The 14,329-nt window shown below is 37.8% G+C and overlaps 1 protein-coding gene across 3 annotated transcripts in view; it reads right to left on the bottom strand.

Annotated features, from left to right (window-relative positions):
• Window positions 1–1,369: 1,369 nt before the first annotated feature.
• The window catches only part of FAM185A (family with sequence similarity 185 member A), a 59,387-nt gene continuing 46,427 nt past the window's right edge, over window positions 1,370–14,329 (bottom strand). Inside the window, exons 8-9 of one of the 3 annotated variants that reach the window (XR_005838619.1) lie at window positions 4,606–4,760; window positions 2,668–2,798 (exon numbers count right to left, since the gene is read on the bottom strand). Coding sequence is in view for 1 of the 3 variants with exons in the window: in XM_008686162.2 (XP_008684384.2) it covers window positions 2,686–2,798 (113 nt within the window). In the remaining 2 variants the exon portion in view is untranslated. Of the gene's footprint in view, window positions 2,799–4,605; window positions 4,761–14,329 lie in introns of all 3 variants that reach the window. The other 2 variants (XR_005838620.1, XM_008686162.2) reach the window with 2 other exon arrangements.

Below are 14,329 nucleotides of genomic sequence, written 5' to 3'. Positions count from 1 at the left end.
GTTTTGATTACTACAGCTTTGTAAAATAATTTGAAATTTGGAATTCTGATACCTCCAGTTTTTTCTTTTTCAAGACTGCTTTGGCTATTTGGCGTCTATTGAGATTCCATACAAATATTAGGATTGTTTGTTCTGTGAAAAATGCTGTTGGTTCCTTATCGTTTAAGTGAAGTTAATCACTGTCTCTTTGTATCCCACAAATTGAAGTAAGGATAAAACTTAAAGAATATGAGTGATTTTGAAAAGTTTAAAATGGGCTGTACAAGGTATTATTATAAGGTACTGTGTATTAGCTAAATGCTTTTAATAATTCTCCCCCTTTTAAGGCTGATTTTGAAAAAGTTTTTGAAATAAGGTAGTATTACTTAGCTGTAGAATGGTTCCTAGAAGTGGACAGCAGGGGAATCAGCTGAGTGGGAAGTTTTCAGACCTGAGCCAAGAGACTTAAGATGTCTTAAGAGGGTAATTCTTAACGAAATCTAGAGGTTTCTGGCAGCTGCAGAAAAATTGGCTTCTGATCCCTAAGTGTTTCAAGCACACAATTGGAGAGACCTATAAAAGAGGCAACTGCTCCCTAAAGGAATAAAACCTGCATGGGGAAGATTAAGGGTAAGGAGAAAGACAACTGTTATGTTCTCTAGAAACCAAGCAGGGTGTTTGTTAGTTAACTGTCAAAGCTTGCTCCAAAACTCTTTTGAGTAAGATCCTCTTTGAAACAAAAACAGGAGACACATTTGTTCCTTATGGGAAGACAAATTTTGTAACTTACGGAAATGAAAGAAAAGGGGTAGATGTTAGAAAAAGTGGGCTATAAAAGGCTACCAAGAAGCAGAATGAACAGGTGGTGAAATCTTCAAGTTCTCAGTGCAAAGTACTCAAAATATTCAAAATATTACTTAGGTCTTCAGCTCTTAAGCATTTGCTATCCATGGGTGAGTGTTCAAGAGAGCAAAATGTGGCAGCTTGTCCCTTCTGTTTGGACGTGACTATGTCATTCAAATATGTACAGTTCTTTTAATAATTTTAAACACAGTTTACAGCTGTTATGCTCATGACCCTTCTGGCTGTTGTTGACTAATTTCATAGACTTTATTTTTAGTCATGAAAATATTTATATAATTGTATGAGGGTGAAAAAGATTATAAAAATTGCCTCACAGTTTCTTCTACTTAATAGTTCAGCGCACATACACTATAACCACATCAAACATACTAACATGAATATAGCCTCAATGTCTATAAATTCTGACTTCATGAAGATTGAACTAAAGGAGACTCTGAGATATTCCATGAAGTTTACTTTTTGTTTTGTAAATATGAAGTTAAAAATAGAACTCTAAATAAATAAAATATTAACAAAGAGATTATTATAAATCATAGTATTTGAGAAGGTTTATTTGAAAGCATTGTTTAAGAAGTGATTTATCCTAACCATAAAAAACATAATCCACTTTGGTCTATTCAGTCTTGTATAAGTTAAATGTCCCAGAAGTAGACAAGTAAGGTTTGAAAGAGAATTCAGGAAATAACTATACAGTACACTATTGTAAAAGTGAAAATCAATCTTCATACAGCAGGCTATAAAATCGCTGAATGTTTCTCCTGTTCCCAATGCATTCTATCTTAAATTATACAAAAAAATTTAAGAATCAGTAGCAAATGCATCACATTTTAGATGTGTTTTACTCACAGCTTAAATTTACATTGATGTCATAAGAAGTCCTAAGTAGCAACATGTTATGAGAGAGCTATGCAAGAAATTCTAGGATAACTGCCCCCCATTACCTATGCCTTTGTATAATCTCCTCCTCGAGTATAAATGGAAATTATAAATATGAGACAGCACTCCCATGATTATGTTCCATTATATGGCAAAACGAAGATTATTCTGGGCAGGCCTGACATCATATCAAGTGAGCCCTTTAAAAGCAGTTTCTCCAGCTGGTTGTAGAAGAGGTCAGATATACCAAGTACCAGAAGCATCGAATGCCTTATTGCTGGCTTAAAGATGGAGAGGACCACATGAGAAGGAATGCGAGTGGCCTGTAGCAGCTTAGAGTGATCGCTGATGGACAGCAAGAAAACAGAGACCTCAGTAGTAGTCACAAGGAACTGGATTTTTTTTCTTTAAAGATTTTATTTATTTGACAGAGAGACAGCCAGCAAGAGAGGGAACACAAGCAGGGGGAGTGGGAGAGGAAGAAGCAGGCTCATAGCGGAGGAGCCTGATGTGGGGCTCGATCCCATAACGCCAGGATCACGCCCTGAGCCGAAGGCAGACGCTTAACCGCTGTGCCACCCAGGCACCCCAAGGAACTGGATTTTGCCAACAATATGAACAAGCTTGAAAGTAGATTTTCCCCCCCAGAGCATCTAGATGAGAACACCGCCTGGTTAATGCCGAGTCCAGCCTTGTCTACCCTGAGCAGAGAACCTAGCCATGCAGGTATTTTGACCTACAGAATGGTGAGCTAAAAAATAAGTTTGTGGTAATTTCATTATAGGGCAATATAAAACGAATACAATAGCTAAGTGCAAATTTTGAAAAGGCCCCCCACAAGACAATTCACCACTATTCATTCCAATTTGTTGTTTTCAACATTTATATGAACTGTGGTATTTGCATTTTTGTAGTCACAGATCTGCCAATCATTGTTAAAAATTATAAATACAACTCAAACCATTCTTAGTCCTGCAGTTTCAGGGACTGAAACCAGCTTTGACTTCTAAAATTTACAGTGCCTTCGGGGGCATCAGCCTTAATCCATTTTTCATGTTCACTTGCTTGATTCATGAGCCCTGAAACACAAAATTGTATAAAGTTATATCTTCATTGACAAGAGCAATATTGGACTACATAGATCCTAACAACATATCTCTGAAACTGAAAAATACTTTGGAACAGCAAAAATCTTAGAAAAGATAGTCTGAGTTGGGAGAGTTGCGAAGAGGTTACCTGGGCTTATTCCCTCCTTTCATTTTCTCAGGACAACTGAAAGGGAAACTACTCTTTTTCTGTTTTTGTTTTTGTTTGGTATGCAGGTTTTAAAGACGTTTACTTGAGTACAACTGACAAACTACAAGTGCTTAACATACGCAATACAGTAAGTTTTGACCTTTGTAAAACTCTGTGAAACCATCTCTTCAATCAAAATAATGAATAGATCCATCACTCCTACAGGTTGCCTCATGCTCCTTTGTCTTCTCTTCCTTCTGCCCCTTCTCTGCTTGTCACCTCCAGACAGTCGTCCCAATACCCCAATCACTGATCTACTTTGTGTCACTACAGATTACTTGTATTTTCTAAAATATTAACGAACGAATCAAACAATATATATTTTATTTTTTTACATCTAGGTGCTTTCACTCAGCATAATCATTTTGAGGTTCATTCACACTGCGGCAGGTATCAGGTAGTTTCCTGACACACATGCTGATTAGTACTTTGCTGAATGCTCATGGGCACCCTGTGCAGCTCCCTCCTCTCTGGAATTCTCTCTTGTGAAATCTAGCAGTCCTGGTCTCCCCAGATGTTAGTCTCTTCCTTGTCAGGAGTCTGTTGGGCTCTGTCTATATTACTCCTTCCTGCCCTGCAGCCTGGAAACTCCCTCCAGGTAATATGTTGTAGCAGGCATAGAGCTCACCTGGTTTCTTTCCCATCGCTCTTCTAGTTCTATGTTTTTTTCTTTTAATCAGGATAACTAAAGTGTTACACCTCCTCTAAAGCTCCATTGCCATTCTGGATTTGAGAGACCAGTCAAATCTGAACTGAAGAGAGTTGTGAATACACTCAGTTCCTTTATACACATTTTCTTTGATGAATCCAAGCACACAAATCAGGCAACAATTCTTTTCTTCAGTATAGTTTTTCCTTTGTTAGTACCATGTGATGTTCCTAGCTGATGAAAAGGTGCTTGTACCATCCAATCTTTGTGTCAAGTGCTTCTTTGATACAAATTCTTCTCTGAGTTCTTGCCTCCCCTTTCATCTGAGCCATAATCTCATCTATCTATGTTTTAGAGTTCATTGTATCTTTCAATTATCCAATGACTTCCTCTAGTTTTTCCTTCTACTTTTCTTGCTATATTTCAATGCCATCAATACTCTACTTTTCAGTAAACTGGTTAAAATCTCATTCCTATTGGTAAATCCCTGTTAGAAATGTTGAAAAAAAAAAAAAAAAACCCTCCCAAACCCCAAAAAACAAAAAAACCCAGCCCAGGTCCAAATGGTGTCACTTAGACAGAATTCCCAAACAGATGCTTAATATAAAATCTAATTGCAGTTTCAAATTCCCCCAGAAATGTATTCTTAGCTGGTCAGTCAGGAATTTTTCAGTCAGTGCCAATGAGTCTACCAGAGGGCCCTCTCCATCCCAGAGGAAGATGAGGTCACTTGAATGATAAGACCCCTTTGTTTTTTTCCCCCTAGAAAGGGCCTAGTGCAGAACAATCCTTTTCTTCTGCTAATAACTTTCTTGTCCCCATCCTCCTCTTAAAAAACCTTCCATTTTGTACAAGTCCTTGGTATTCCTCTTTGCTTGCTAGGTGAGGTGCCGCCCAATTCCCGAATCATTTAATAAAGCCAATTAGATCTTCAAATTTACCTGGTTGAATTTTGTTATTTCACGGAAGCTTCTCTTTTTCCTCCAATTCTTCATTATTAAGGGGTTCAGCTTTGTCAATTTAAATGGTCTTCTTTTTGTGCCTGTGCTGCATTTGGTAGGTCACAATTTTGACGTACCTGTACCCAACAGTTTTTCTATAACACAGAATTTTTTTCTAGTAATTCAAATAAATATAGAGTAAAGAATAGGAAATCCTGAACATTGGTTGCTCTAACTTTATTATTTTTTCACACTATTTGGCATCAATAGCCAAGCATCAACAACAGTAAGTAAGGTTTTCCCAACTATCTAAGATTTTTTCCTTAATATATTTATTCATTGCCTCCCCAGTCATGCTTTTCTTGCTTATGGAAAAGAAGCCAATCTACTCATTTCCTTTTGGAGCAGTAGAGGCTCCTGTCGGTGGCGGGAGGGAAGACCTTCCCCTGCCCTAGGGTTCTTCTAGCTGGACTTAGAATCAGACTGACATGAGAAAGATTTACAGGAGAAAATCTAATAGGTGTACATGTGAGAAATCCACACAAACATGAAATCCCAAAGACAATGAAGCAACAGGAATCTGTTGCTAATCTAATCTAAGGAGAGGGGTAGGGCCTGAGGATACAAAGGGGAGAAGGCCATTAGCAAGAAGGTGAAAAAAGATGTTCTGAAAAACAAAAGTTGCCCTATTATGCAGATAAGTTTCTTAGGTAAAGGGGAGTCTCTGTTAATAGCTCTCTTGGTGGCACAGCCTCTCCTTTCAATGTAAATTTAGACAACTGAGGAGGAGGCAGACAGCTTTTCCTGCATCTGCTGGGTTTTGATTACTTTTAACTTGAAATCTTTATCCCAAAGTGGCCCATCTTGGGGCAGCCTGCCCTTGGCCCTCATACTGCACATACTACTACTGCTACTAACAAAATGAACACAGAGTCTAGAGACAATACTCAAAAAGCGAGACAGTTTATACAATTCCATTTAGGTTGCTTGAAAATACCTTTCCCTATCTTGCCTATAAGTAATTTACTGAAAGCTCTTCCTACTTTGGTTGGCCTGAATCTGTGGAGAGTCTCCTCTAATTTGTAAAGTTTATAAATTCCTTCCTACAAAAATCTTCCAACACATATTGGAACTTGCAGTTGCAGAAAATATGTTCCTTATTTAACTCCCTTTGCCAGGGATAATCAATGTTTTATTGGCCCAAAATGCGAAAGGACTACCCTATTCCTGTGTAGTTTGGCTTCCATTAAGTGGGAGGAAACGTTTCTTTTCAGGACATGGTTTTGGGTGTTTTAAAAAAATATTTATTTATTTGAGAGAGAGAGAGAGCACGAGCGGGATGGGCAGAGGAAGAGGGAGAGAGAATCTGAAGCAGACTCTGTGCTGAGTGCAGAGCCTGATGTGGGGCTTGATCTCAGGACCCTGAGATCACAACCTGAGCTGAAACCAAGAGTCGGATGCTTAAACGACTGTGCCACCCAGGCGCCCCTCACAACATGTTTTTAAACTCCAGTGTTTGCTCTCCAAATCTGCCCTGTCCAAGTCTAACCAAATATATGAATCTCCAAGTTCTTTTATGTATTTCCCCCCCCCCAATACCTAGTTGAGAAGTAGTAATCATTATTTAACCCCAAATATACCTGATCTAATCAGCACTAGCTGACAAAGAAAGGGCCCTAAGAAGTAATTTTCAGAATTTAATTCTCTGGTTTAAAAACAGGCTTAAAATGCTTCTTGACTAAGGTGAGCTTCTCCTTTCCCCTCCCTTGTTCTGAGCCTCCACCTCCCTCTCCCAACGCTGTAACAGACTTTATTAACATTTGATTCAGAAAGATAATTCTGGTCCTGCCTTATTAGCAGCAGATTTAACTTCAATGACTCATAGCTGGAGGATTTTCTCTTTAACATTATAAGCACTACTGACCACCCACTATGGGAAGCACCATGCTAAAGTAGTTTATATCTTTACATTCAAAAGATGTACAAAGACATGCTAATATCCTCAAAAAGTTTACCAACTGGCTAGGAAAGTAAATCATGCACTTATGAAACATGAAAATAATTACTCTGAAATTTTATTTTTTTTTTTTTTTAAAGATTTTATTTATTTATTCGACAGAGAGAGAGACAGCCAGTGAGAGAGGGAACACAAGCAGGGGGAGTCGGAGAGGAAGAAGCAGGCTCCTAGTGGAGGAGCCTGACGTGGGGCTCGATCCCAGAACTCCGGGATCACGCCCTGAGCCGAAGGCAGACGCTTAACCACTGTGCCACCCAGGCGCCCCATGAAATTTTATTATTTTTTAATGCATATATTTCACAAATAAAACCTCTAACCACACACAATTCTATAACCAAATATTTTAATGTTGTCAACATTCAGTAACTGTTCACAGTCGGCCCTTGACAAAAATGCAACCCAGGCATCTTAACAAGTTATTACCGACAAGAAAATATTTCTGAGCTAGTTTTAATGGTTCCCATCACTTACAGTTTCCCTCAATTACCTGGAATAATAACAAAGTCAACAGTACTCTAGGTTTTGAGCAAGCAGCCAGTCTGTTTTGTCCAAGAAATATTCTCAGAAAGGCTGTTTGTTCCTCAAATCTTTTGTTTAATCCCATCTACTGTATTTTTCACCTCAGACACTCTAGTTTCCACTTCTAGAAATCCAATTTTGGTCTTTTAAAATCTTTCATGTCTTTATCTTTAGTTAACTTTATTCTATATTCTAACAGGTGGAATACAGTTATAACTCTTTTATCTTCTTTCTCTGCTAATTCGGCCATCTGTATCTGTTCTGGGTGTGTTTCAACTGATATTCCCTTTATTATGGGTTATATTTTCTTGCCTTTTTGCATGTCTGATAATCTTTGGATGCCAGACATTGTAAATTTTATTTTTTGGGGTGCTGGATAATTTTGTAAATCTTGAGCTTGGTTCAGGGATGCGGTTAAGTTACTTGGAAATCTTGAGCTTGGTTCAGGGATGCAGTTAAGTTACATGGAAACAGTTTAAGCCTTTTATCTCTTGCTTTTGTGATCTGTTAGGCAGTTCTAGAGGAATGTTCAGTCTAGGGATAATTGTTTCTAACAACTAAGTGTTCTACCCAGTGCCCCATAAGTTACGGTTTTTTCCAGTCTGGCAGGTGGCACAGGCATTGTTCTCGCACTGGTGTGAACACAAGGTTCTTTTCCGTCTGGTACTTTGTTCTATGAACTCTCACTGTCTTGGTCTGTCTGGACCCTCATCATGGTCTCCTCAACTCTGGGAGTCTGCTGGGTTCCACAATGGTTCCCTCTCTCTGTGTACTACAGTTTAGAGACTCTCTCGAGGTAGCAAGCAGGGGCTCATTTTCTTTATTTCCCATCTCTCAGTGATCACTTTTCTCTCATTGCCTGATGTATAATGTCTTAGAAATTGTTTATTCATGTATTTTTTCTGTTTACAAAATTTTGTTGTTTTAGATAAAAGGGTAAATCAGTCCGTTTTATTCCACTTCTTGACAGGAAGCCTCCATTGTTTCTTTCTTCTGTTTCTCCCTCTCCTCATGACTGTCTCCTCTCTCATTCCCTCTCTTATGCTAACTTCTTATTTTGAAATAATAAAGACTCATAATAAGTTGTAAAAATAGTACACAGGGGTCCTGCGTACCCATTAACCCAGTTCTCCCAATAGTCACACAATCATAGTGCATTATCAAAACCAGGTAATTGGTTGGCAAAGTACCATTAATTAGACTACAGACCTTATCCAGATTTCATCTTTTTTTGCATACACTCACTTTTTTGTGTATACTGTTATGACATTTTATCACATGTACAGATTTATAACCTCACTATAATCAAGATATAGAACTGTTCTATCACCACAAAGCAAGTCCTTTGTGACATCTCTTTATAGTCTTATCCTCCCTCTTCTTCCCTGACCTTTGGCAACCACTTGTCTATTCTCAATTTTTATAATACTGTCACTCCAAAAATGTTATATAAATGGAATCATACAGTGTATAACATTTTGAGACTGGCTTTTTTCACTCGGCATGCCATCCAAGTTTATTTATTTGACAGAGAGAGAGAGAGCACAAGCAGGGGGAGCAGCAGGCAGAGGGAGAGGGTGAAGCAGGCTCCCCTTCAATCACAGGACTGTGGGATCATGACCTGAGCCAAAAGCAGACACTTAACTGACTGAGCAACCCAGGCACACCTAGATCATTCCTTTTTATTGTTGAATAGTATTCCATTATATAGTCATACTACAGAGTGTGTAACCATTTACTGATAGAAGGGTATTTTCATCATTTCCAGCTTTGGGTATTAAAAAAAAAGCTATAAACACTTGTGTACAGGTTTTTATGTGAACTTTAAGTTTCATTTCTCCAAGACAAATGCCCAGACGTATAACTGCTAGGTCATATGGTAGTTTTATGTTTAGCTTTTTAGCAAACTGTCAGACTGAATTTTAGAGTGGCTGTATCATTTTACATTCCAAACAGCAACGTAGGAGAGATCCAATCTCTCCACATCTTTGCCAGCATTTGGTATTATCAGTATTTTTAATTTTACCCATTCTAACAGGTAGTATCTCATTCTGGTTTTAATTTACACTTCACTAAAGGCTAGTGATGTTGAACATTTTTGTGTTATTTGCCACTGTATATATCTTCTATGCTTGCATTGTTTCTTAAATCTTTTATGGGTACAAATCATTTTTTCCTCATTACTGGGAAGAGGTCATTCAGGGTAAGATTTGGCTATGGTTCAGTATTTCTTCAATGAACAAAATAAACACAAAAACAAAACCAAACAAAATCCCCAGGCATTACAAACAGAATTCATATGCTCTAAGATTAGGGCCTGCCTTTTGATCTCTACACTAGGGGGTCAGCAAATTATAGCCTGCAGGCCGAATTTGGCCTGAGGCCTGCTTTTATGGCCTAAGAGCTAAGAATGACTTTTACATTTTTAAAGGGTTATAAAAAAACAAAACCAAAAAAGAATATGCAACAGAAACAATATGTAGAATGCAGTCTAACATATTTACTATCTAGCCTTACAGGTAATGTTTGCAGACGAAAAGAAACAAAACCTGGTCTTTTTTGGTAAACATTAACAAAATTGATGTCTAATTATCTATGACATTACCAGTATCTTACACTTTAAAAAATGATGGGGAAACAAAAACACATTAAAAGCACAAACAGTCTGAATGCAGTTTTTCCACATTAGCTCCCTGTCAAAGTATTTTTAAGCAGACAGCCATAAGCCTATAGCATTCTTCATTCTCTTACTGAATTTATTCCATGTCATCTGAAAGCACATTTAAAAATCCATGTGCTATAAGCTTGGAGAAAACTCAAACTTCAGTGTGCTCTAAGAAAAGAATTAATTCTATGAGTCATATCAAAAACTAGGTTTTTTTTTTTCCCACTTGGAGGGAAGACACTGCCACTAGATCTTAAAAGTGGCATTCTGTGGGCTTAGTCCCATTTCAACCTCTTTTCCAACCCATGCACCGGTTTTCTATTATAACTCACAATACCATTAAATGTATAACTCTCTGGCCTAAAAACAAGCTGCGAACTCCTTTTGACTTAGTGGTCTAATCCCAAATGAATTCATTTTTTATACGCTTTACATTTCCAGTTTGAAAATAAAGAGAACCCAGTAGTATCACCTTCGCTACTAAGCAGACAAGGACAAACATCATTTAGCTGGCAACATGCTTTATCTCTAATATTCTCTAAACATCTAAACTGGGGCCTTAAGACAAAAGGATTTTGTACCGCATGCAGTTCTGGGCTCACAGAATGTCTCCATATACCACAGTGAGGTTTCATATCTGAATTGATGAACCAAGACTAAAACCTCATAGAGAAGTCAATTGCTTCCAAGAAATATGTTACCTAAGCCACTCACCACTCATTAAATTTGCCATAAATGGATAGAGCACAAAACCTGGAATCAAGGATCTTATAAGGATAAAAAAATGCACTCCAAAGAATACATGCTGTACACAGCTTTTAAAGTACACAAATGGGGGTGCCTGGGTGGCTCAGGCATTAAGCATCTGCCTTCGGCTCAGGACGTGATCCCAGCATTCTGGGATTGAGCCCCACATTGGGCTCCCTGCTCAGCAGGAAGCCTGCTTCTCCCTCTCTCACTCCCCCTGCTTGTGTTCCCTCTCTCGCTGCCGTTCTCTCTGTCAAATAAATAAAATAAATAAAATCTTTAAAAATAAATAAATAAATGAATGAATGAATAAAGTACACAAATGTTTCAGCCTGAGAGTCCCGGGCTTTCTTTTGACCTCAGAATAGCATATAATACTTGTAAATCACTTTAAGAATTGTACAATGTACAGTTATTAGTGACAGCAACAGCGTAGGAAACCATGAAACAGGAAATGAAATAAAATTACAAGGCTGACACATCAAACCCTGTGGGAAGCCTGAGCCCTAGGGACTAATTTTTACTGGCATGGCTTCTTGCAGAAATCATGCATAAGTCATGCTACAGATACAATCCAGACTTCTTAGCAGTGAGGGTATTTCTGTTTCTATGCCTCATAGGCTCTATAAGGAAGGCCCAGATGAGCTGAGCTCAGCTGCCTATAATAACAACTCTCATATAAAGCTGCTCATTATTTCCAAAACTGGGTTTCATGTTGGAAATCTCTCCAGAAAAAGCAATCTGCCCTGATTTTCTAGGCCTCTTAAATTATTCCATCCATTTGATAAATAAGGTCTGTGGCCTTCTGGGCACCAGTTTTAGAATTAAAATGAAATATGAAAGCTTCTATAAACACAGTCACTTGTTCATACAGCTCTCTCCAAAGGGACTGCTCTGTTTTTATCTGAGGTCCCTCTGCACAATGACTCTAATGGATTTAACCTAATATGAGAGACAATCTATAGATACAACTGGGGTTAATAGTATGTCATGTGGTACTCTACAAAAAAATTCTGCTGATCAGTACCTAGATTCTTATGCTGTGGGCAGGAAATAAACTTCATTCTGCAACTTGGGCCTTCCTGGTTTAGGCAGAAGGGAGGGGCTACAGTATAAGACATAATAACATATAACACACAAAACAATTAAATACTCTGAGAAGCCTCATAATAACTAATGCAGTAAGCATCTATCTTCCTCTTGGCATCCATTTATCTATTTCTTCAACCAAAATTTGTTGAAGGCTTATGTATTTGTTTGTTGAGCTTAAGATAGATTACTGTGGAGTCCAGGCCACTGACCTCTTTCTCCTACATTATTGCAGTAACATGCTAATTAGCTTTTCCTTCACTCACCATTGTCCTTTCCAATCTTTCTCCACTCGACATCCAGTGATATTTGTAATGCACAGATTTGGTTGTATAAACCTAGATGAAAACCTTTTGGTACCTTTGTAATGCACTTAGTATAAAATCCAAATCAGCCCCTATATGATCTGACCCCTCCCAAAGTCTCCAGCCTTCCTTAATGCCACTTTCCCCTACTCTCTGTACTCTAGCTATACTGCACTTCTCTCACTTCTTCAAACTTAATGCTAGTCTAATTTAGATGTGTCACATGCATGCTTTCACTGTACCATATACCTACATTTAATACATTTATTCCACTTTATTATGTTTACTGATTTGTCTTGCCTTCCTAGGATAGCTTCTCAGATGACACAGAGACCTTTTGTTCCTAGTTTCTAGCAGGGTCTGGCTCAAAAATCAATAAAAGTTTGTTGAGTAACTGACTGACCAGATAAAGGAAAATACAGAAGACAGGAGAAGGAAGGCAAAGGAAAGAATGATGTTTGTTTTTAAATATATTACACTTGAGGTGGTACTGGTTCAGTGGAATAAGAATGGACAAGACAAAAGAGATCAGGTCTGCAGATATTGATTTTATCTAAGGACTAGTAAGTGCTCTTAAATGATTTAATGAGGTCTTTTTTTAATGGCTGAAGTGTTGAAAATAGGGTTCTAAAACTGAATTAAAACTAAATCTAAATTTCAGGAAAGCACGTGATTCTATGAGTAACAGTACAAAATGACTAACTTTAATTTCTAATTCAAAAATTCTTAATATATGTAAAATAATTTGATTATGTTATCGTTCAGAACATTATTAAACAAATTTATATTATTACTGTAGATTACGGGGACCAAAAGAGGCAACTCTATTGTCTCCTTACTAAAATCAAGAGATTAGATCACAAGAAGTTGATTCTTACTACATTTAATACAGTTAAATTTTCATCAAATTTTCACTATGTCAGTAAGAGTCTACCCATTAGGCACTGAGTTAGATCTGAGGGTGGGTGTATAGGTCTTATCTTTATTACTTATGCTTTTTGTTAAGATTCTATGATTTTTAACAAAATACTTTTTAAACTTTTATGACATATAAAATGAATAAAGGCATACCTTGCTTTATTGCATTTTGCTTTATTGTACTTTGTAGACATTACATTTTTCACAAATTGAAGGTCTGTGGCAATGCTGTACTAAGCAAATCTATTGGCACCTTCTTTCCAACAGCATTTGCTTTGTGTCTATGTATCACATTTTGGTAATTCTCACAATATTTTAAGCTTTTCATTATTATTACACGTTATGGTGATCTCTGATCAGTGGTCTTTGATGTTACTAACGCGACTGTTTTGAAGCACCAAAATGGCACCCATACAAGATTGCAAACTTAATTGATAAATGCGTGTGTTCTGACTGCTCCATGGACTGGCCAGTCCCCCATCTCTCTCTCCTAAGGCCTCCCTATTTCCTGAGACGCAACAATATTGTGCCAACAATATTAGGTCAATTAATAATCCTACAATAGTCTCTAAGTGTTTAAGTGAAAGGAAGAGTCACCCATCTCTCACTTTAAATCAAAAGCTAAAAATGATTAAGCTTAGTGAGGAAGCCTTGTTCAAAGCCAAGACAGGCTGAAAGCTAGGTGTCTTGTGCTAAATGGTTAGCCAAGTTGTGAATGCAAAAGTTAAGTTCTTGAAGGAAAATTGAAAGTATGACTCCAGTGAACATACGAATGATAAGAAAGTGAAACAGCCTTATTACTGACATGGAGAAAGTTTTAATGGTCTGGACAGAAGATCAAAGCAGCCACAACATTCCCTTAAGCCAAAGCCTAATCCAGAACAAGGCCCTAACACTCTTCAATTCTATGAAGGCTGAGGTAAGAAAGCTGAAAGAAAAGGTTTGATGCTAGCAGAGGCTGGTTCACGAGGTTTAAGGAAAGAAGCTGTCTCTGTAACTTAAGAGTAGAGGGTGAAGCACAAAAGGCTACTGTAAAAGCTGCAGCAAATTATCAGATCTAGTTGAGATCATTAATGAAGGGAACTACACTAAACAACTGATTTTCAATGTATACCAACAGCCTTATACTGAAGGAAGATGCCACCTAGGAATTTCATATCTAGATAGGAGAAGTCAATGCCTGGCTTCAGAACTTCAAAGGACAGGCTGACTCTCCTGGTAGAGGCTAACGCAGCTGGTGACTTCAAGTTGAAGCCAATGCTCATTTACCATTCTGAAAATCCTAGGGCTCTTAAAATTATGCCGAACCGACTCTGTGCTCAATCAATGGAACAACAAAACCTGGATGATAGCCCATCTGTTTACAATATGGTTTACTAAATATTTTAAGTCCACTGTTGAGACCTATTGTTCAGAAAAAAAGATTCCTTTCAAAATATGACTGCTCATTGACAATGCAGTGGT

Source organism: Ursus maritimus, unplaced genomic scaffold, assembly GCF_017311325.1.
Source record: "Ursus maritimus isolate PB19 unplaced genomic scaffold, ASM1731132v1 scaffold_3, whole genome shotgun sequence".
Lineage (NCBI taxonomy): Eukaryota > Metazoa > Chordata > Mammalia > Carnivora > Ursidae > Ursus > Ursus maritimus.
This window is presented reverse-complemented; position numbering and strand designations above follow the sequence as displayed.